This window comes from Schistocerca cancellata, chromosome 1 (assembly GCF_023864275.1).
Source record: "Schistocerca cancellata isolate TAMUIC-IGC-003103 chromosome 1, iqSchCanc2.1, whole genome shotgun sequence".
In the NCBI taxonomy this organism is placed as follows: Eukaryota; Metazoa; Arthropoda; class Insecta; order Orthoptera; family Acrididae; genus Schistocerca; species Schistocerca cancellata.
The window spans coordinates 601,337,913-601,359,187 of record NC_064626.1 but is presented as its reverse complement, the minus strand read 5'-3'; the positions used below and the strand labels follow the sequence as shown (position 1 = coordinate 601,359,187).

Genomic DNA, 21,275 nt, shown 5'->3' with positions numbered 1-21,275 from the left:
GGTTTTTATGCTGGACAAAGCAGATAAACAGTTGTTAGCATCCTACTTAAACAATGAATGGATGTCATTTAGTTCCCATATGACATATGACATACATAGATGAATTTTGCACAAAGTTTTAACTGATTACAAATCGTACTCTGGAGCAATGTGCTGAGTAAGTCTATCAAGGATGTTTTCCATCCATCTTAATAACAAAATGTGGAACTTGACGCATTCTTGGTTCAAAAAAGAACACAGAGCTGTCAATAGGCAAAAGAAAAATCTCCTACGCAAAACTGATAAGCCAGTCGAAGGGTTCTATTCAATCACTCAAAGACCTGTCTGTTGTGGCAGTAGAAAACAGGAAAAGAATAGGCGATGTTTTAAATTTTGGTTTTAAAAATTCATGTACACACACACACACACACACACACACACACACACACACACATATATATATATATATATATATATATATATGACCACAGCCTCTGGTTAGGGTGGGGAAGGGGAGGCATAGCAGGGTAGGGGCGGGACACAGTGAAGTGCTGCTTGTGGGAGCATACAGGGATGAGATGGAGAGAGGATAGGGCAGCTACGTACAGTTTGGAGATTAGATGGAGAGTAACCCACTGGGGTTGGGGTGCTGCGGAAAAGGAGAGAAGTAAAAAAAGACGTGGGTGCATTGGTGGAATAGAGGGCCATGTGCAGTGGTGGAGTAGAGGCAGGGGAGGAGATAGGTGGGTGCAGGACAATGACTAATGAAAGTTGAAGCCAGGAGGTACAAGAATACGGGATATGCCACATGGAGAGTTCCCACCTGCACAATTCTGAAAAGCTGGTGTTTGGATAAAAGGAAAGCAAATTGTTGACTTCGGTTAATTGGGAGAATTCCAAGAAAGTGTAGCTCATCTGTAAAGGAGGCTGCGTACAGAACACTTGTACAATTCACTCTTGAACACTCTTGAGTGTTTGAGATCACCACCAATTAGGATGAAATTAACACATTCAGAGACCTGGTAGATTCGATCAGTATGTGAGTATTATGGAAATCTTCTGCGAACTAAAATGGCAATCCCTGGAGGGTAGATTACATTATTTTCATGAAACACTATTAAGAAAGTTTAGAGAAATGCAATTTGTAACAGACTCCAGAACAATCCTACTGCCTCCAACACACGCCTTATCTTGCAGGACCAAGAATACAAGACATGAGAAATCAGGGCTCGTATGGAAGCTTATAGACAGTCATTTTTCCCTCATTCCATTTGCATGCAGTACCAGGTACCCTTTACCACCCACCATATGGTGACTTGCAGAGTATGAATGTAGATGTATATTTCCTAGAAGCTTTCATACTTGAATAAAGCAGATGTGGTTTTTATCTGTTGAATATTATTCAACACTTATGGGGTATAATTCAGAGAGATGATTCAACTCAAGAACAACACATTCATTTTATTTAGTGACCAAATATTCACCTGTATTTGCTTCAATGTCTGCTGGTTGCCTGCAACAGGGAGCATACGTGTGTGCAATGTAGCACCGGACACTTGTGTACCCTTTGCAAGGGAATAAACTTGGCTTCCAGACACCTGGGTGGCTAATGTCTGTGCTCCAGATGCCTGCAGAATACAACATATAATTTTTACAACAGAAATCTTCAATATTTCAGGCAGAAATAAAGTTCTGAGAACATATTTAACACTTATTAAATGGAACTAGACTTTTTAAACAAATCTGCAATTTTTAGTGGAATAGTGCTAGACAAACATTGAAAATTCTGCAGGTCATGGGAAGTAAAAATCCAAATTGATGATGACACACAAAAGGAAGGACTGAAGGATTTTTTGTACTTGTAGGTGACTAGTAAACGTAACTTCCTTCTCATTTTTTTAATGGTAATATGTGGCCTATCTCCAATGAAGAAATGTCTTTTTTGCGAAAGTCTGATATTGCTTGCCCAGTAATACCTAATTATACTAGCCAAACCAATGTTTCATATGATGGGATGTGTGCATCATTCTAATTTGGTTTTCCTATTCTGAGACCAGCTTAACACATCACGCAGTTTATGAAACAACATTATAGAGTTATTCCTAAAAAAAATAAGGTGAACAAGTCATTGTTGACTAAAACACTTTTGCAAATTTTCGGGTGGGGGTGGGGGTGGGGGGGGGGGGGTGTCGTTGGCAGTTCTGTTTTCCACAACTCAAAAACTTGAAAATGTATAACCAGTAAACAAACAAACAAACAAAAATCATTAGTGTACTGAAATAAAATCATCAGTTTAGTTTCCAAAATAGTAATAAAACATTAGACAATATTCATGTTCAATGTGAATAATACAACTCTATTATAATGGGCACTTAAACTGATAAAATGTAGACTTATCATGATCTCCCAGATTCCCACAGCATGAATGATTAATAGTGTGCTTCTGGATGTTCTGTCAAGTTGTTGTTTCCATTTTCTGCACAATGTTTTTGTGACTGTCCCAGACAACTTCTTCAGATGTTGTGAGATTTGCTTATGTGTGTTATGTATATTCACTAATGATGCACACAATTTCAGATATCATTTGTCCATACAGTTCACAGGCCCACTTAGAGAGACCACCTGGGTTGGCTCCCTGGTGTGCTTTGGTGAGCCCCCAAAGAAACAGCATCATTTAAGTGATCGTGAAGAATGTTGGGCCTATTCTGTGTCCTGTATCACAGTTTTCCAGTCAATGTGATCAATGCTACACATGACCTGTACTTCATTGTACCTTATGTTTTTATAGAGTACTGCACTCCATAAATCATTTGTTCCCTGCTACCCCAGTTTACTTGCTGCCTTGACACCAACCAGACTGTGAACTACTGTTGGTCTCACACAGCTATTTACAATCAAGTTTAATTCCCTATGATGCCCGCTATGCCCAATGATGCTATTTTGTTTCTCAGAGCTCGCACTGATATTCCGTAAAACGAATTCTCTCTGAGTTTCCCAACATATACACCTTACAAAGACATAGATTGTCTTTAACTTTACAATGAATACTTGGAAAGGATCATACAACCAGTTGTGATGTTACAATGAAGTTGCAAGTTCATTAGTATCATTGGCCTAAGTATTGATAATCATAAAATTATCTTCTTCAGAAGATTCTTTCCAAGATTCTTGCTGTACACTTGCTGTTTACAGCCATGTTCAAGATTTTAAAACAATCTTATCTTCGTTGAAGGGAGCAAAACACACTGGATGCCTTGTTTCTGTAGGAGTCTGCTGATAGTCCCTGTTGTTGGGCCAGCATATGATAGATCGGCAGTTTTTGGCTTCTCTTCCTCACTGTCAGTTTCAGCCTCTTTCTCAGGTGGTCATGATTCTGATTGTATCACCCAGTCAACTTTATGATCTGAATAACTATTCCTTCAGAACGTTATTCATAGGAGTTGTAATTCTTTGGCAAGGCTCTTCTTGCCTCAAAGTGTTCGAACTCTATTGAGCAGAGTCATTAGCACCAAATTAATTTGTGGTGAGAGATGATGGCTAGAGGTCTGGACACAGAGGTCAGTGTGCAAAGATTTTCTATATACAGTGCAACTCAGGGATCTGTCAATTCTTCTCTTAACTAACACATCTAGGTAAGATAGTGGGCCCTCTTTTTCGGTTTCTTATCACGAGTTTTATATTACGAAGGACAGAGTTTAAATGTTATAAGAACTGTCGAAATTTTCTACTCCATGTGGCACATACTACAAATGTGTCATCCATCTACTGATTGGAACAATTTACTTACAACCTGGTGTGTTCTAGTGCCTTTGCTTCATGTCAGGTTTGCCGTGATAGGTGATAAAGGACTATCCATAGCCATGCCATTGGTTTGTTCATAACAATTTCTGTCAACAGGAAACAAGGAGATGTCAGAACATGCCTAAAACATTCTGTGACACAAATGTTGAACTCTTCTGCAAGTAATTCCATGGAATAAGAGAGGGGAACTCTCATAAAGATGGAGACTATGTTGAAACTGACCTGAATATCTTCATCCTGGAAACGACAGTTGATTGAGGTACTGTACAAAGTCTGCAGGGTTGCAAATGAGGGGTTCGCAATGGTGTGCCAACATTATTATGGGTCTCAGGAGGAATTCTTTCATTGAGTACTTGTTTTACAGTCCTTAATAATGTTACTAGGGAAGCCTGACTCAGTGAGAAGAGTCATCATCTCCCTCTCAGTTTTATTCATAGGATTGACATCTATCCGTCTGTATGAAATGTCATTCAAAAGATCAAAAATCTTCTTATTGTAGTCCACTTGTGACACTAGGAAAATGATGTTGTTGTTGGTTGGCAAACCTTCCGTTTCCTTGTATCCTGCGGCTTTCTCAATGCTACTCATTGTCCCTTGGAAGATATGGGTATTGGCACATTCACCTGTTGTGGCAAACCTATAAATTGGACACTTTTGAAACAAAGGTACTACAATCCGCTAACGTGTTTCTGTTGGTACAAAGGTGACAAATCTGTGGTGAAGCAACACGGAGTTGAAAAGCTACAAGAGTTCCTGGAATATTTAAATTCTCCTCATCGTAATATGAAGGTCAAAATAGACCTTGAAAAAGAGATAAAATGAACTTGAATAAACTGCAGACAGCTACTGTGCAAAGATTTACTAATGACCAGTTTCGCTGTGTTAAAGCAGCATCTCCAGGTAGATAGTAGTGTCACGTAGATAAGGGCCCCCAGCATTCTTTGTCATATAATCCAATCCCATGAAGAGGGGAAGATGTGAACAAATAACAAGTGTAAGAGCACTGGGGCAGGGGATGAGGCAGCTGCAGGTGGTTACTGGAAAGGTAAAGCTGACAGCCTCCAGTACTTTTGCACCCATACACATCTCTACAGCTGTCATTCAGCCCTGTTATCTATGACCCGTGGTGCACCACAGTTGGCTCAGTGCTTTTGGATAGTGCCATTCAGTCATGCATTTTTTTTTTAGCTTGAAATGAGTATAAAGGTCTTTCACAACAACAAAAGTGCCAATGTCTCCGACATCAAAAGAAAAATAGACACACACACACGCGCGCGCGCGCACACACACACACACACACACACACACACACACACACACACACACACACACACACACAGAGAGAGAGAGAGAGAGAGAGAGAGAGAGAGAGAGAGAGAGAGCGGTAGTGGTGGTGGAGGGGGGGGGGGGAGGGGATATGTAGCAAGTGTCATTGCTACTGATGTACAAGAACCAGTTAGACAAGTACACAATAGAAACAAATTAATATTATCTGTATTTACTCTGTGGTGTGCAGTCTCCACTAACAATTTCCTAGGAAGCAAGTGACTACTGCACAATAGGAGTAATGTAATGAATATTATCTGTATTTACTCTATGGTGTGCAGTCTCCATTAATAAGCTTCTGAGGAAACGGAGACTGCTGCACAATAGGAATAACATAAAGCACAGGGATATAGATAAAAGAAATACTAAATGAAAGGACAATACATGTAGTTTTCCTGGCTACTGTAGCAGAATGTTATCACAAAACCCAAAGATATTCTGGTCATACAAAAGGCCACGAGTGACATCAAAGTTAGTGTACAGACACTTATGGAAGACTGAGGAACCCAAATTAAACATAGCAAAGCAAATGCAGAAATCCTGAACTGCAGCTTTGAATGTTCCTTTGCAGCGGAAGACAGAAGAGTGCTGTGCCCCAATTTAATTCTCACGCTACTGCAAAAATAATAACACGTATTATTGACACAGTGGTTGAGAAAGGAAATTGAACAATGTGCAAGGACCCATTCATATAGAGAACTTTCAACAGACTGTCTTCTAAGTCATAAGATACCACAGATTTCTCAAAAAACCCCGAGATTAGCTGTTGGAAGAATGCACAGGTAAGATCCATCTACAATAAAGGGTGCAGAAGTGATCCACAGAAACATTGTCAAATAACACATTCATCTATTGCACAATCTTAGAATATATTTTGAGCTCAAACGTAATGCAGCACCTCAAATGAATGATCTTCTTTATACTACCCAGCTTGGATTCTGAAAATATAACCATATGAAGCCCAACTCACACATTTATCACAACACTTTTACGTGGATCAAGCAATAAGGAAAATGCAGTACGTCTTGACAAATAAAATCTGACTCAATACCACACACTGATGCTTATCAAAAAAAGTATGATCATATTTGGCATCAACCAAAATCTGTGACTCAATTGTGCAAAATCTGTGACTGAATTGTGCATGCTTAGGTATGCAATTTATTGACAGATGTAGAAATAACTTCAGGCATGTTGGGACCCTTGCTGTTCATGATTTCTGTAAATGATCTTGTCAACAATATCATTAATGATCTCAGACTTTTTTTGCTGATGATGCAGTTATCTATAATATAATGTCTGAAAAAGTTCCACAAAAATTGAGTCTGATTTTAAAAAGATTTCAAAGTAATGCAGTGATTGACGACTTGCTTTAAATGTTCAAAAGTGTAAAACTGTACACTTTACAAACCACAAAAATGTAGTATGTTGTGAGTACATGAGCAACAATTAGAATCGGCCAACTCGTACAAATTTTTGGGCTTAGCATTTTGTGGATATGTAATGGTATGATCATATTGGCGTAGTCGAATATAAAGAAGGTGGCAGGTTTGGTACATTGGTAGGATACTGGTAAAATGCAGTCCGTCTACAGATTGCTTACAAAACACTCTTGTGACCCTTCTAGAATACTGCTGAAATGTGTGGAACCCATACCAGATAGGTATAGCAGTGGATATAGAAAGCACTCGTCTGAATAGTCAATCATGTTAATACACCGCTTCCAGGATGTGATGACATGCTCACTCCGGATGGAATCTGCTTCGTGGACTGACAACAAGGGTCAGTGTGCCAGCCAGCCTGAATGTGGTTTTCAGGTGGTTTTCCACATCCAACTAGGTGAATACCAAGCTCGTACCTAAGTCTTGTCTCAGATACACGATTTGCAAACATTTAGAAAACTTTTGCTCACTTCCACATGAATATTATTAAACACAGACAGTAAAGGGTGCACACATTCGGCCCCAGGGGAGTAAGGTGTGGCGATAGGAAGGACATCTGGCCACACCTTAACTAACCTGCCAAATCCTTAATTAACCATGTCAACCCTGTGGAGGTGAGGGACAAAGACACAATAAAAAGAGGATGAGTTGCTATTGACAGCACACACACTAACAGTTAAAGCATATATGGATTGTAGCTGTGTTCAGGACTCAAGATAATGCAAATTTTTGTTGTAATACTCTGTAGAATTAGGTTTTGAAGAGAGCTTTTGTATACATTACAACATCAAGATCTGTTGTCATTATTACGAGGGACTTCCTTTATAAACCATAAGTTCAGTGGACACAAAACAACTTATTTTAGTAAACTAAACTCATGCTCATAAATTAAGGATAATGCTGATACATGGTGAAACAATGCTCTGATGGGTGGTTTGCGGGTTTAAATCACCTCGGGGTATGATCATGAGGTGCATTTGACGTGCGGTCATCGCATGGTAGCGCTGGCAGCAGTTCACATATGCAGAGGTGCTTTGGTGCATGTCAGAGTACGGTGCAGCGAGTAAGTGTGCAGACACTTTCAGACATGCTAATGGTGTCAGTGTGCAGGAAATGGCTCAAAAAACACATATTGTGATGTTATGAGGGGTATAATACTAGGGCGACTGTAGGCTGGTCAAACACAGCAGGTCGTAGCACGGGCCCTCCGTGTGCCACAAAGTGTGATCTCAAGATTATGACAATGATTCCAGCAGACAGGAAAAGTGTCCAGGTGATACAGTATGGGACATCCACAGTGTACAACACCATAAGAAGACCGATATCTCACCACCAGTGCTTGGAGACGGCCGAGTACTGCAGGTAGTCTTGCTCGGGGTGTTGCCACAGCCATTGTAACAGTTGTCTCCAGACACACAGTCTACAGACGACTGAACAGACACGGTTTATTCACCCGGAGACCAGCAAGGTGCATTCCACAGACCCCTGGTCACAGGAGAGCCAGTAAAGCCTGGTGCCGGGAACACAGTATATGGTCATTGGAATGGTTATGTTCACGGACGAGTCCAGGTATAGTCTGAACAGTGATTCTTGCCGGGTTTTCATCTGGCGTGAACCAGGAACCAGATACCAACCCCTTAATGTCCTTGAAAGGGACCTGTATGGAGGTCGTGGTTTGATGGTGTGGTGTGGGATTATGATTGGTGCACGTACACCCCTGCATGTCTTTGACAGAGGAACTGTAACAGGTCAGGTGTATAGGGATGTCATTTTGCACCAGTGGGTGCCACCTTCTTCCAGATGGATGATAACGCACAGTCCCACCTAGCTGCCATCATGAAGGAGTACATTGAAACAGAAGATATCAGGCAAATGGAGTAGCCTGTCTGTTCTCCAGACCTAAACCCCATTGAAACAGAAGATATCAGGCAAATGGAGTAGCCTGTCTGTTCTCCAGACCTAAACCCCATGGAGCACGTCTGGGATGCTCTCGGTCGACGTATTGCTGCATGTCTTCAAACCCCTAGGAAATTTCAGAAACTCCGACAGGCACTAGTACAAGAATGGGAGGCTATACCTCAGCAGTTCCTCGACCACCTGATCCAGTGATCCAGAGTATACCAACACGTTGTGGGGCCTGTGTACATGTGCATGGTGATCATATCCCATATTGACGTCGGGGTACATGTGCAGCAAACAGTGGCATTTTGTAGCACAGGTGTTTCGGGATGGTTTTCTCAACTTATCACCAATACCGTGGACTTACAGATCTGTGTTGTGTGTGTTCCCTATGTGCCCTATTAGCGCCAGCACATTCTGCAATTATCCTTAATTTATGAGCATGAGTGTAGGATGAGGAGAAATGAAATGATGATAGTAAAAATCCATCTATTATAATTTTCCTGCAATCAATGTCGATTTTAAAAGAAGTGTTCTAGTGACAAGATCTACAATTGTCAGTGATCATAATGTCAGCATCAAGGGTCAGTTTAAGAGTCAAACGACAAGAGTTGCCACTTTGGATATTGAGCTAAGAGAGGCACAAGAAGTAGCAAAGTCAGGGTGTAAACGACCCGGGAGATCCGGGAAAAACCCGGGAATTTTTCATTGTTTAGTTTTGTGATTTTGACTGGTAAGAACCAATACTCTAATGAAGGATATTACTGTATCCCACTTCAGCAGAATAATACTGCAGCAACAAAACATGAACGAGAGAGAGAATAACGAAAATAAAACTTAAGTCGCCAAGGAAATGCGCCATATACAACAACAAAACCCAGTGATCATACAAGCTTCTGCCAACCAAAGTGTGTCAAAAGCTTTAGGAAGAATGTGCAGTGCTTCCTAACAACAAATTGCCTCTGATGAGCATGACGTCACAGCTGTTTTTACATTAGATTCATTTGAGCAGTTGCGGGCGGGCTCTTGCGCATTTGAGTCGCATCTGAGTAGTACCTTCTCCCGCTTCTGGCTACAAAAGTGTGGCTGGGTGCCACTATCTAGTATTGTCCCAGTTCGGATATATTGTAGATCTGGGGCTGATGCACAGAGCAGTCTGAGTTGTAGTGGGGAGGTGGGTAGTCTCCATGTGACCTGTGTTTACGTTTAGTAATTTTTGCTGTTTCCTCTTCGTTTATTGCTCTCACATGAAATGAAAACAAAATGAATTTCTGTGGCCGGGAGCTACCAAATGAATTAAAATATGTTCGCATAGTTACGGAAGGCTAAAATTTATTGTTAGTTTCAGGTTTTATTTCCACCTTTCTGACAGTTAAGCATTAATCGCCTTGCAGGACAATGAAGTTATTTTTGTCAGTTTGCTAAAGAAATTTGGCTTTTATTAGTCTTTCGTGATGAGGCAGTCAATTTATTTGAAACGAAGTGTTTAATTTCACACTGTTGGATAGTTTCAGTTGTTCGCTGCGTTTCAAGTGCACGTTTTCCATCTTATAGCTCGTATGGCATTATGCCACAGTAAAGAAGCAAACATGAGATAATGCAGTACTGGTACTCAAGTAAATTAACACCCGAATCTGGACATACGATTGTGCACTTTAAGGCGAATTATGCATTTTAGTATGGTTCACAAAATTTCGATGCTCTTGAAGTATCCTTTGATGTCTTGTTTCTTTTATGACATAATGCAAGATCTTTTAATGTTTTACACATATGAACATGTGGGCTTCCTGCATCATCGTAGCTGCACAGGCGCAGTGACGCCTGTTATCTGGGGCTCTCTGGCAACTGCTGAAACGAACCAATGTCTAACAGGTCACGGGAAAATATTGCGAATGGTGGTTTGAAAAGTATTACTTTCAAAGTAAATTTCCTTTTACGCAAGATGAATTATGTGCGAGAATGTACGATGAATTTCTTTAATCACAGAGCGTTTGACTCTCATTTAAAAATCAACTCTTTGAGGACGACCATCTAGAAGAATTTCGAGCCCAGAAGATCAGACATTTACGTCGTTATTAAATATTTTACTGGCACATTTTTGTGACGTATCTTATAGTGTAACACGTGCAAAAAGATCAGCATTATATGTGGAAGCTTAGCTTCTCTTGCAGCTTATTAATCTTTGTAACCAATATTATTTGTGAAAGATTTGTTTTTCTTGTAGCAACAGTATGTATATTAATTTAAATCATTAACTTTTCTTTTTGTATGTTTACGCTACTTAAGAGTGATCTTGCTATTGTTTGACTACATCACGTGTCCTATGCTGTCATCAGCTGGCGAGATCACATGACATGAGCTATGACTTGTTTTATATATACCTCCGTAACACGAAAAAATGCAGTGTACATGTCGCTGCACATTAAAGATCTTTCCAAAACGTGATAGTCAGTCAGCTGGTACTTTAACAATGTGTGAGCCAGTTGGTCCTTCCTGCAATATAAACTGAAATTTTAAAAGTTTTAAATAAATTGGTAAGGAGGTCATAACCCTATCAAACAGGTGAAAAATTAATATCGAGCTCCCAACTTAAAAGGGTGAGAACAAGAAAATCAAGAAGTCAGTACTTCCTGATTTTTCTAGAGACGGCTATGCTGTGGTATGTCACACAATATGGATAGATTTTTGTGTAAGTCTGTATTTTTATTCAGTAGGAAGGTGGAATAACTCTAATGAGTCACTAAACTTTTATAAAAGTTCCACAGGGTGGAAAACAGAGATGTATAACTGCAACAACACATTCTTATTTTAATAATTCTCAGCACGACACACAATGTAAGCCAATAATAAAAATTCTCCATTTTGTAACCAATGGTATTGTCATGTGGATTACATCATGCTGGATAATGAAGATACAAGATAATTTAAATTTGACAACATAAATAGAACTGTCCACGACCACCCTAGCCTAAAAACAAATATGTGGCTTGTAAAAATAGCAAAGGTTGACACTAGTCAGACAGTTATAATAAACAGCAGCTTTGGTATTAAAATGTCTTTTCTTGAATACCTGAGTGATGCAGGACATGATATGCTGAAAATGTTTAGCCTTAAAATGAATTTTTTTGGTACCTTATAGCTTGTACAGCCATGTGTTTATTAAAAAATAGGTTTGAGCTTGTGGGCACTCAAAACAAGAGCTTCAGCTTTCTATACAATATTCATGATCTGGAGATGCGGAATTGTGGAAAACTAAAAACTGCTAGCGTGGCTCTTGACACTACGTTAACTGGTAGTAAATGTAAATGTCATGTGACTAGGGCCTCCCGTTGAGTAGACCATTTGCCGGGTGCAAGTCTTTCGATTGGATGCCACTTCGGCGACTTGCGTGTCGATGGGGATGAAATGATGATGATTAGGACAACACAACACCCAGTCCCTGAGCGGAGAAACTCTCTGACCCAGCCGGGAATCAAACCCAGGTCCTGAGGATTACTAACCACTCAGTTTCGGGGGGCGGACAACTGGTAGTAATGAATATGAAATCAGTGGGAAGGAACCAAATGATTAAGTGTTGATCTTAGCACCAATTGTTTCCGCTGAAAGATCTCCATGAAGCTCATTAGTCACATAATAGTTACATAATAGAAAGTAATGTTATTGACATTTTTCCCAATACTTCTGTAAGCTTACAAATATTCCTAACTTGTCCTATACCTGTCACTGGCAGTAAAAGGCATTTTTCAAAAGTCAAGTTGATAAAAATACACCTTACGTCAATGCTTTCTGTAGAATGATTGTGCAGACTGTCAACTTTAGCCTTTGAATGAATTACCTAGTCAATAGTTTCAGATTCTATTTTGAAAGACTAGTGTGGAAAATATTCTTGAGTTAGTCCAGTTAGTATCACATCCAGTTAGTATCACATCTGTCTGCTACCTGTTTATGTTTAATTTAGCCACTTACATGTTCCATAGGTCATTATTGTGACCTATCGCTATGATATGTTGTAATGACTCAGTTGTACGGTCTCTCTCTCTCTCTCTCTCTCTCTCTCTCTCTCTCTCTCTCTCCCCCCCCCCCCCTCTCTCCCCCTCACACACATGCACACACACACAAACCATATTATTACACCCTGCCCGTGTGGGGTTGCTGGTCCCCCACTGGGTGCCTCCCCAAGGGCAGACAGGAGAACGTCCTCCAGAAACGGAGGGTACCAGGGAAATAAAATACATGGGGCGGACCAAAACCAGCAGGTATGAGGGTCAATGGCTTGGAAGAAAGGCAGAGGAGCCCCCAACCATCAGCTGCTACCTTGCAGTCAGTAGAGGGATCTACAAAGGCTAAGGATGTTACCCTGAAAATGGAACCGGCTACCCTGCGAGCTGTAAGAGGCTACCCCTCAAATGGTTGGGCGGAAGATTAACAATCTTTCCCTGTAAAAATCACTTGTTGTGAATGCTAACAAAGGAATAAACTGGACAGTTATTTTGATGACTACTCCAGCAAACAAAAATAGGATAAGAGATATGTATATAGGAACATGGAATGTGCAGAGCCTATACCAAGCTGGAGCTCTATGGCAGCTGCTTACGCAAGTAAACAACTACGGTATAAAACTATTGGCTCTCTTGGAAATTAGGTGGAAGGGAAGTGACACACTGGCCTCAGTAAATTTCACAATCTTCTATACTGGTGGGAGAATGAATACCTTTGGTTCAGGTTTTGTGGTCACTAAAGGACTGGAACTGCTGTAATGCGACATCTGTTCGAACCAATCAGTGAAAGGATGTCCACATTGAGGTTTAGGGGAAAATTTTTCAACTTAACGATTACAAATGTACACGCACCCACAGAGGAGGCAGATGAACAACAGAAGGATGAGGTTTATAGTAAAGTAGAGCAGTTGTATGATCCGGCTTCTCAAGACGATGTTAAGATCTTAATAGGAGACTTGAATACAAAAATAGGAAAAGAAGAGGGTTATCAGCCAACTATTAGAAGACAGAGCCTCCAAGAAGTAACAAATGACAATGGAATTTGGGTTGTAGATTTTGCTATAAGTAAAAACATGACTGTCAGCAGTACATGGTTTCCACACAAAAATATACACAAAGAAATAAAAAAATATACACAAAGAAACATGAATGTCACCAGATGGACAAACTAGAAATCATATAGAGCATATATTGATTGACAGGAGGCATAGATCAGACATGAGCCAACATAGAGCTCACTGCAATTCAGACATCATCTAGTGAGAATTAAGTACAGGCAAAGGATCTCACTATTGAGTAAACAAAAAGGCCACAAACAGAAAAGTTTTGACATTAAGAAACTAAAGTCAAAAGAAATACAGCGGGTATATCAGGCGAAAATAGAAGAGGGGATTAAGATCGATACCGACACATCAAATGAACATATAGAAATAATGTGGAAACAATGTAAGACTGCAATCCTCGAGGCAGCTGCAGAGATTTTGGGACATGTATGGGCTCAAAGGAAGGCAGAATGGTTTGATGAAGATTTATGAGAAGAACTGAGAAGCGTAACATAGCATGAATGCAATTATTTCAGAGAAGAACTACAGCGAATCTGAATGAATGTAATGAGAAGCGCCGTGTACCTAAGAGGGTTTGCAGAAAGAAGAAAAGAACACTAGAAAAGAAAAAATTGGAAGAAACTGAACAGCTAGGAGAAGAGAAGCAAGTACGTGAAATGTACTAAAAGATAAAGATGGAAAGGCTGGGTTTCAAGCCAGAATAAAATATATGTAGAAATAAAGAAGGGGATTTGATAGGGGAGAGTAATAAAATACTCGACAGATGGGCAGAATACTTCCAAGAGTTACTGAACCCGAAAGTAGAAGGAGTAGAATAAGAAGAACTGGTGGAAATAACTTATTATGGACCAGAGGTCTTAACACCAGAACCCACACTGGAGGAAGTGATACAAGCCATTAAGACCTTAAAAATAATAGGGCACCTGGAGAAGATCAGATCCAGGTGGAACTTCTCAAATATGGTGGGGAAGCATTGTGGAAAGCAATACATAATGCCCCATACATAAAGAAGGAGATAAATTAAACTGCCAGAATTACCAAGGAATATCCCTGCTGAATACTACATATAAAGTGTTCTCCAAGATCCTAACTAGAAGGCTTACTCCCTATGTGGAAGAGAGAATTGGAGACTATCAGAGTGGTTTTAGAAGAAATAGATCATTAACTGACCAAATATTCACATTACGCATACATCTTGAAAAATGTTATGAACATCAAATAAACACACATCAGCTTTATACCAATTTTAAACAAGCCTATGATATCATCTCAACGACACTGCAGAATGTGATGGAAGAGGCAGGAATACCTAAGAAGCTTGTTAAACTTACTATGATGACCCTCAGTGAAACCAACTGTAAAGTAAAAATACAGGGTGAAATCTCCAGAGAAGTGGAAGTGAAGATGGGACTGAGACATGGTGACAATATCTCCTCACTGCTATTCAACCTTTGCCTAGAAAATGTCATAAGTCAGATAGAGATAAATAGAGGAGGGACCATTTTTAATCGTTCACTGCAGTACCTGACCTACGCAGATAATGTGGCATTACTCGTACGAAACACCGCTGTGCTGGCTGATGCTTATCAACAACTGGAGAGAGGTACAAGGGAACTTGGCCTGGTAGTCAGTGTCAAATGGACGAAACATATGGCAATGACCAACCAGCGAAACCTACCAAATCTCACTAGCTGACAAGGAGTTTGAAAGGGTGAGAGACTTCAAGTACCTCTGATCAACTATCACAGAGACAAATGACATTGCAGCGATGTGAAAGCTAGAACAGCAGTAGGCAACAGATGCTACTTTGCCACACTACCCATGCTTAGGAGCTCACTTCTATCATGAAAGTCTGAAATCCTCATTTACAGAACAATAATAAGACCAGTTGTTATGTATGGTGCAGTGACACGAACAATGACAGCAAATGAGGAAAGGATCCTTAGCATTTGGGAGAGAAAGGTCCTGCCTAAAATATACAGCCCAATATATGATCAAGAAGGTTGGCGCATCCGTACAAATGCAGAATTAGAACAACTTTTTGAAGAACCTGACATTGCCACTACCATTAAAATAAGAAGACTGCGATGGGCAGGACACATGGTCAGAATAGAGGAAGACGGAACATGTAAGAAGATTTTTAATGGTAAGACTGGAGGCAGACAACAGAAGGGATGTCCCAGAAAGAGATGGATGGACGGAATTGAAGAAGACATGAAAAAGACGGGTGTCAGAGGATGGAGCCGGAAAGCTATGGATCGGATAGAATGGCAGGATATTGTGATGCAGGCCAAGGCCCTCCAAGGGCTGTAGAGCCGAGGAGTAGTAGTAGGAGTCACGCTATGTATGTAAAAACCTAACTGGTGCGCTGTTTTATTAATTAAATCATTTAACACTGGTTTCAATTTAGAAATTTACTTCTTTTGAAGAGGAAGTTTTATGTATTGCTTTAAATATGATATACAATTATACAAACCTTCTGCCATGGCCACTAGATTTAGATTGATTTTTACATGCCCAAGGAAAAAATTAATCTCTAAAGGGTTGGGATAAATGATATAATGTTTGTGTGGAAAATGTTCTGGAGTTAGTCCAGTTAGTATCACTTCTGTCTGCTACCTGTTTTATTTTTAATTTACAACTTACATGTTCCATGGGTTATCATTGTGACCTATCGCTATGATATGTAATGACTCAGTTTTACAGCCTCTCTCTCTCTCTCTCTCTCTCTCTCTCTCTCTCTCTCACTTACTCTCTCTCTCTCTCTCTCTCTCACACACACACCATATTATTATACAGTTACAAATTCTTCTATGAAGCAGGAGTTGTCAAACAGATATGATTCAAGTTTGTGTTATAAGTTCTTTACACTACTTGGTAGGTGATAAAATTACTTTGCAGGAGATTTAATGGGCTGTGAGACTGTTGCCAGTATGCCAAAATGTTTAAAAAGCTCTCTGCAAGAGGCACTACAGTGGGCAACAATAATTTCTTTTTTCATGTTACTGCACAAGAAAATATTCTCTCCTATGATGAAATATTCCAGGATATTATAAAAATAGGAATGGAAAGTCAACTTTTCCCTCTCCAAAATGCGTTACTCTCTGTAACACAAAAGTTGCAGAGCTCATCATAATATTTCATTTCAACACAACAAATACTGCAACTAGCGGAAATATTTTCTAGTTATAGTGGATGACTGGTTTAATGTGGAAACTGTAATCATGAAAAGGCAACTGTAAGTAATAAAAAAATTAAGAACTTTGAATGGGCACTTTATAAACTTTTCCAAACAGATTTCACATTTCCATGACCTAGCTTATGTTTCCACTGTGCTGTATTAAGTACAAGGTAAAAAGAGTGCCTTCCTAGAGAGAGAGAGAGAGAGAGAGAGAGAGAGAGAGAGAGAGAGAGAGATAAGGAATGGGTGTAATACGTGATGTAACAACAAAGTCTAATTTAGCACACTAAAGCTACAATGGAGTTCTACAGGGAAAACAATTCAGTGGGGGAAGATGGTATTGTGAGGATAATGTTCACTGACATACTGCCAGTGAATGTGTAATATTAGGCGAAGCACAATAATTTTAAATTTATTATAGGATTATGATCCACCCCGCTCTCTCTCTCTCTCTCTCTCTCTCTCTCTCTCTGTGTGTGTGTGTGTGTGTGTGTGTGTGTGTGTGTGTGTGGTTTTTTCCTTCTTCTTCTTTTTTCAAAAAAGGAGCAGGATTACCGGATTAGGAGTATATGGATGATGGATGTCACAGTTAGGAGAGCAGACAATGTAGCATTTCAGGAAAAATACAATAACTCCTGATAAAAATGAAGATGCATAAGTATTTGATAGAAACTGAAATATATAAACATTTTAAGAACAAATACTGGAAACCACACTTACATGTGTGAATTGTTGAACTGTCTGTGGCTGTACTTGCTTTATGACCTGCTGAATATGCTGCACAGTCATTGTGGATGGTAGAGTTTTCTGTGACTGTACAATTAACTGTGTCGGTACTCCAGCTTTATTGGCCACCTGGTCATGAACAACATAAAATAACTATTTACTTATGAAGTGAAGTAACATCATAATGAGACAGCTGGCCAAATACATAAAATTAATAAATCATGGCCCATGGGTGCATTATACCACTGGCGTCTATGAAAAACAATAAATAACTAAAAGGAACATATAAATAGTATTGAAAGTTCTTATACTCAGTGCATATCTTTCCACATGTTTTCTTTCTCAACATTGTTAAGCATGTGCATTACGAGGCCTGATCGGTGTAATCGTATGTCACCTTTGGGTCATCCTATAGCATTGCTTGTGACTGCTTTGACAATCCACCTTCCACCCAGTCTGCTGTATCACAGTTACACATTACTTAACTAGTGCATTCCTACATTTCACTTCCAACTCCAAATGGATCCATCCCACCTCTACACATCATTTTATGGCAGTTACTTATTTTTCTGCAGATGTTGATTGCTAATGCAGCCTCGCATCACAGAATAATCCTAAAGTTCCCACTACAGCTTCTTTCTGTGTTTTCATTTCCCTAACCCACAAATTCTATCCATAGTTCCTTTAAGAACTGACTAATGCTTTCATCTGTCCATTTCCTGTGTCTTGTTTCACATTTTTTACTTTGTTTTCTCTCTCATCAAACATCAGCTTTTTATACCTTCACTGTTACCCTGTGTTTACCCATCACTAATAAAACCATTTACATTCCTTTCCTCCTCCCTAGCGACATCCCAACCCAAGTGTGCCTTTTGTCTGTATCAGTTCAAAAAAGGACTCCTACACCTAGCTAAAATCCAGTCCCACATCCTGTTTCTTAAATGCTGCCAAAGCTATGGGTCATGGAATATTGCTTTCGGCATGGGATCCACAGCAGATAGGAATGATACAGGATACACAGAAGATTCAAAGAGCAGCACATTTTGTTATAAGTTCCTTTAGTAAGTACAAAACCATCAAGGAGTGCTAAATTATTTATAATGGCAGACACCACAAGAGAGGTGTTCAGCATCATGGTACTGTCTACTCTTGAAGTTTCCTACAAGAGTCAACAAATATATTGCCACCTCCTATGCATACCTCAGGAAAAGACCATCAGAATAAAATTAGAGACATTTGAGCTCACACAGAGACTTACCCTTACCAGCACTTGTTCTTCCTGCGAATTACATACGACTCGAACAGGAAAAGGTGGACGTGACAGTGGTACACTAAGTACCCTCCACCACACACCGTAAGGTGGCTTGCAGGGTATAGATCCTGATTTAGATCTCTATGACACACCCATTATCACCCCCTTGCACGTGGCTCATATCCCTGTTAAAAAATCAGGTGCAAGACCTGTCCAATTCATCGACCCAGCATACCCTAGTCCAGTCGAAATTACAGGTTTATCCTATCTGACCAGAAGCAGGGCCACCAATGAACGCGTGCAAGTCATATAACAGCTCTGCTGCAATTTCTGCACAGCATTCTGTGTGGGCATGACCACCAACCATCCACCCAAATGAACTGTGTGGGCGTGAGCACAGAAGTACGTATGTGTAAGCTCACTTGAAAAAGAAAGGAAGTAGATTAGGGATTAATGTCCTGTCAACAATGAGATCTTTAGAGAGAGAACACAAGCTTAGATTGGTTTGAGGATGGCAAGGAAATTGGCTGTACCATTTCAAAGGAACCATCCCTTCATATGTCTACAGCAAGTCAGGGAAATCAAGGACAATCTAAATCTGTTTAGTCAGACAGGGACTTGAACTGTCATCCTCCCAAATGTGAATCTAGTATGCTAACCTGCACCACCTTGCTCGGTGTTTGGAAAAGAATTTGTCTAAAGCAATTGGTCTGAACGCCAGCGAAGTTTTCAGGCTTGTTTATGGGCCTGCAAAGACTCAGTGCCTCTGCTGTTAATTTAAAAGGAACGTATAGTTCACGTGTCACACACGCCAGGGCCGGTGCAAGGCTCGTGCAACACATGTGGCTGCAAGAGGCACCACATCTGCAGGATGACAAAGCAGTGGCAGGTTCGCTGTGCCTTTTGGACAAGGCAAGGAAGAGAAGGGAAGAGGGATATTGTGAGAACTCACCTCTTTTTTGTTTTGTTTCGAGGGTAGCCACGGTTGTGTTTATGTGGCTCCTGAGTATGAAAGCTACACTCCTGGAAATTGAAATAAGAACATCGTGAATTCATTGTCCCAGGAAGGGGAAAATTTATTGACACATTCCTGGGGTCAGATACATCACATGATCACACTGACAGAACCACAGGCACATAGACACAGGCAACAGAGCATGCACAATGTCGGCACTAGTACAGTGTATATCCACCTTTCGCAGCAATGCAGGCTGCTATTCTCCCATGGAGACGATCGTAGAGATGCTGGATGTAGTCCTGTGGAACGGCTTGCCATGCCATTTCCACCTGGCGCCTCAGTTGGACCAGCGTTCGTGCTGGACGTGCAGACCGCGTGAGACGACGCTTCATCCAGTCCCAAACATGCTCAATGGGGGACAGATCCGGAGATCTTGCTGGCCAGGGTAGTTGACTTACACCTTCTAGAGCACGTTGGGTGGCACGGGATACATGCGGACGTGCATTGTCCTGTTGGAACAGCAAGTTCCCTTGCCGGTCTAGGAATGGTAGAACGATGGGTTCGATGACGGTTTGGATGTACCGTGCACTATTCAGTGTCCCCTCGACGATCACCAGTGGTGTACGGCCAGTGTAGGAGATCGCTCCCCACACCATGATGCCGTGTGTTGGCCCTGTGTGCCTCGGTCGTATGCAGTCCTGATTGTGGCGCTCACCTGCACGGCGCCAAACACGCATACGACCATCATTGGCACCAAGGCAGAAGCGACTCTCATCGCTGAAGACGACACGTCTCCATTCGTCCCTCCATTCACGCCTGTCGCGACACCACTGGAGGCGGGCTGCACGATGTTGGGGCGTGAGCGGAAGACGGCCTAACGGTGTGCGGGACCGTAGCCCAGCTTCATGGAGACGGTTGCGAATGGTCCTCGCCGATACCCCAGGAGCAACAGTGTCCCTAATTTGCTGGGAAGTGGCGGTGCGGTCCCCCACGGCACTGCGTAGGATCCTACGGTCTTGGCGTGCATCCGTGCGTCGCTGCGGTCCGGTCCCAGGTCGACGGGCACGTGCACCTTCCGCCGACCACTGGCGACAACATCGATGTACTGTGGAGACCTCACGCCCCACGTGTTGAGCAATTCGGAGGTACGTCCACCCGGCCTCCCGGATGCCCACTATACGCCCTCGCTCAAAGTCTGTCAACTGCACATACGGTTCACGTCCACGCTGTCGCGGCATGTTACCAGTGTTAAAGACTGCGATGGAGTTCCGTATGCCACGGCAAACTGGCTGACACTGACGGCGGCGGTGCACAAATGCTGTGCAGCTAGCGCCATTCGACAGCCAACACCGCGGTTCCTGGTGTGTCCGCTGTGCCGTGCGTGTGATCATTGCTTGTACAGCCCTCTCGCAGTGTCCGGAGCAAGTATGGTGGGTCTGACACACCGGTGTCAATGTGTTCTTTTTTCCATTTCCAGGAGTGTATTTTTGTCAGCTGCTATCTTTATTTTTGTAAGAACCATTGTAGCTATTGTTGCACATCCTTTTTGAATGAAAAATACAGAATTTGTTTTGGCAGTTGGTCAAAGGAGTCAAGACTAACCAGATGCACTTCTACTGCTTTTTCTAACCACAGAAAGAGAGGCATGT

At 41.2% G+C, this 21,275-nt stretch overlaps 1 protein-coding gene across 3 annotated transcripts in view; it reads right to left on the bottom strand.

Annotated features, from left to right (window-relative positions):
- Positions 1-21,275, bottom strand: part of LOC126182312 (helicase domino) — a 425,840-nt gene that overhangs the window by 48,582 nt on the left and 355,983 nt on the right. For all 3 annotated transcript variants that reach the window (XM_049924839.1, XM_049924841.1, XM_049924840.1), the window contains 2 exons: positions 17,411-17,545; positions 1,464-1,607 (listed from right to left, as the gene is read on the bottom strand). In XM_049924839.1, the coding sequence (XP_049780796.1) occupies positions 1,464-1,607; positions 17,411-17,545 (279 nt within the window). The remainder of the gene's footprint in view (positions 1-1,463; positions 1,608-17,410; positions 17,546-21,275) is intronic.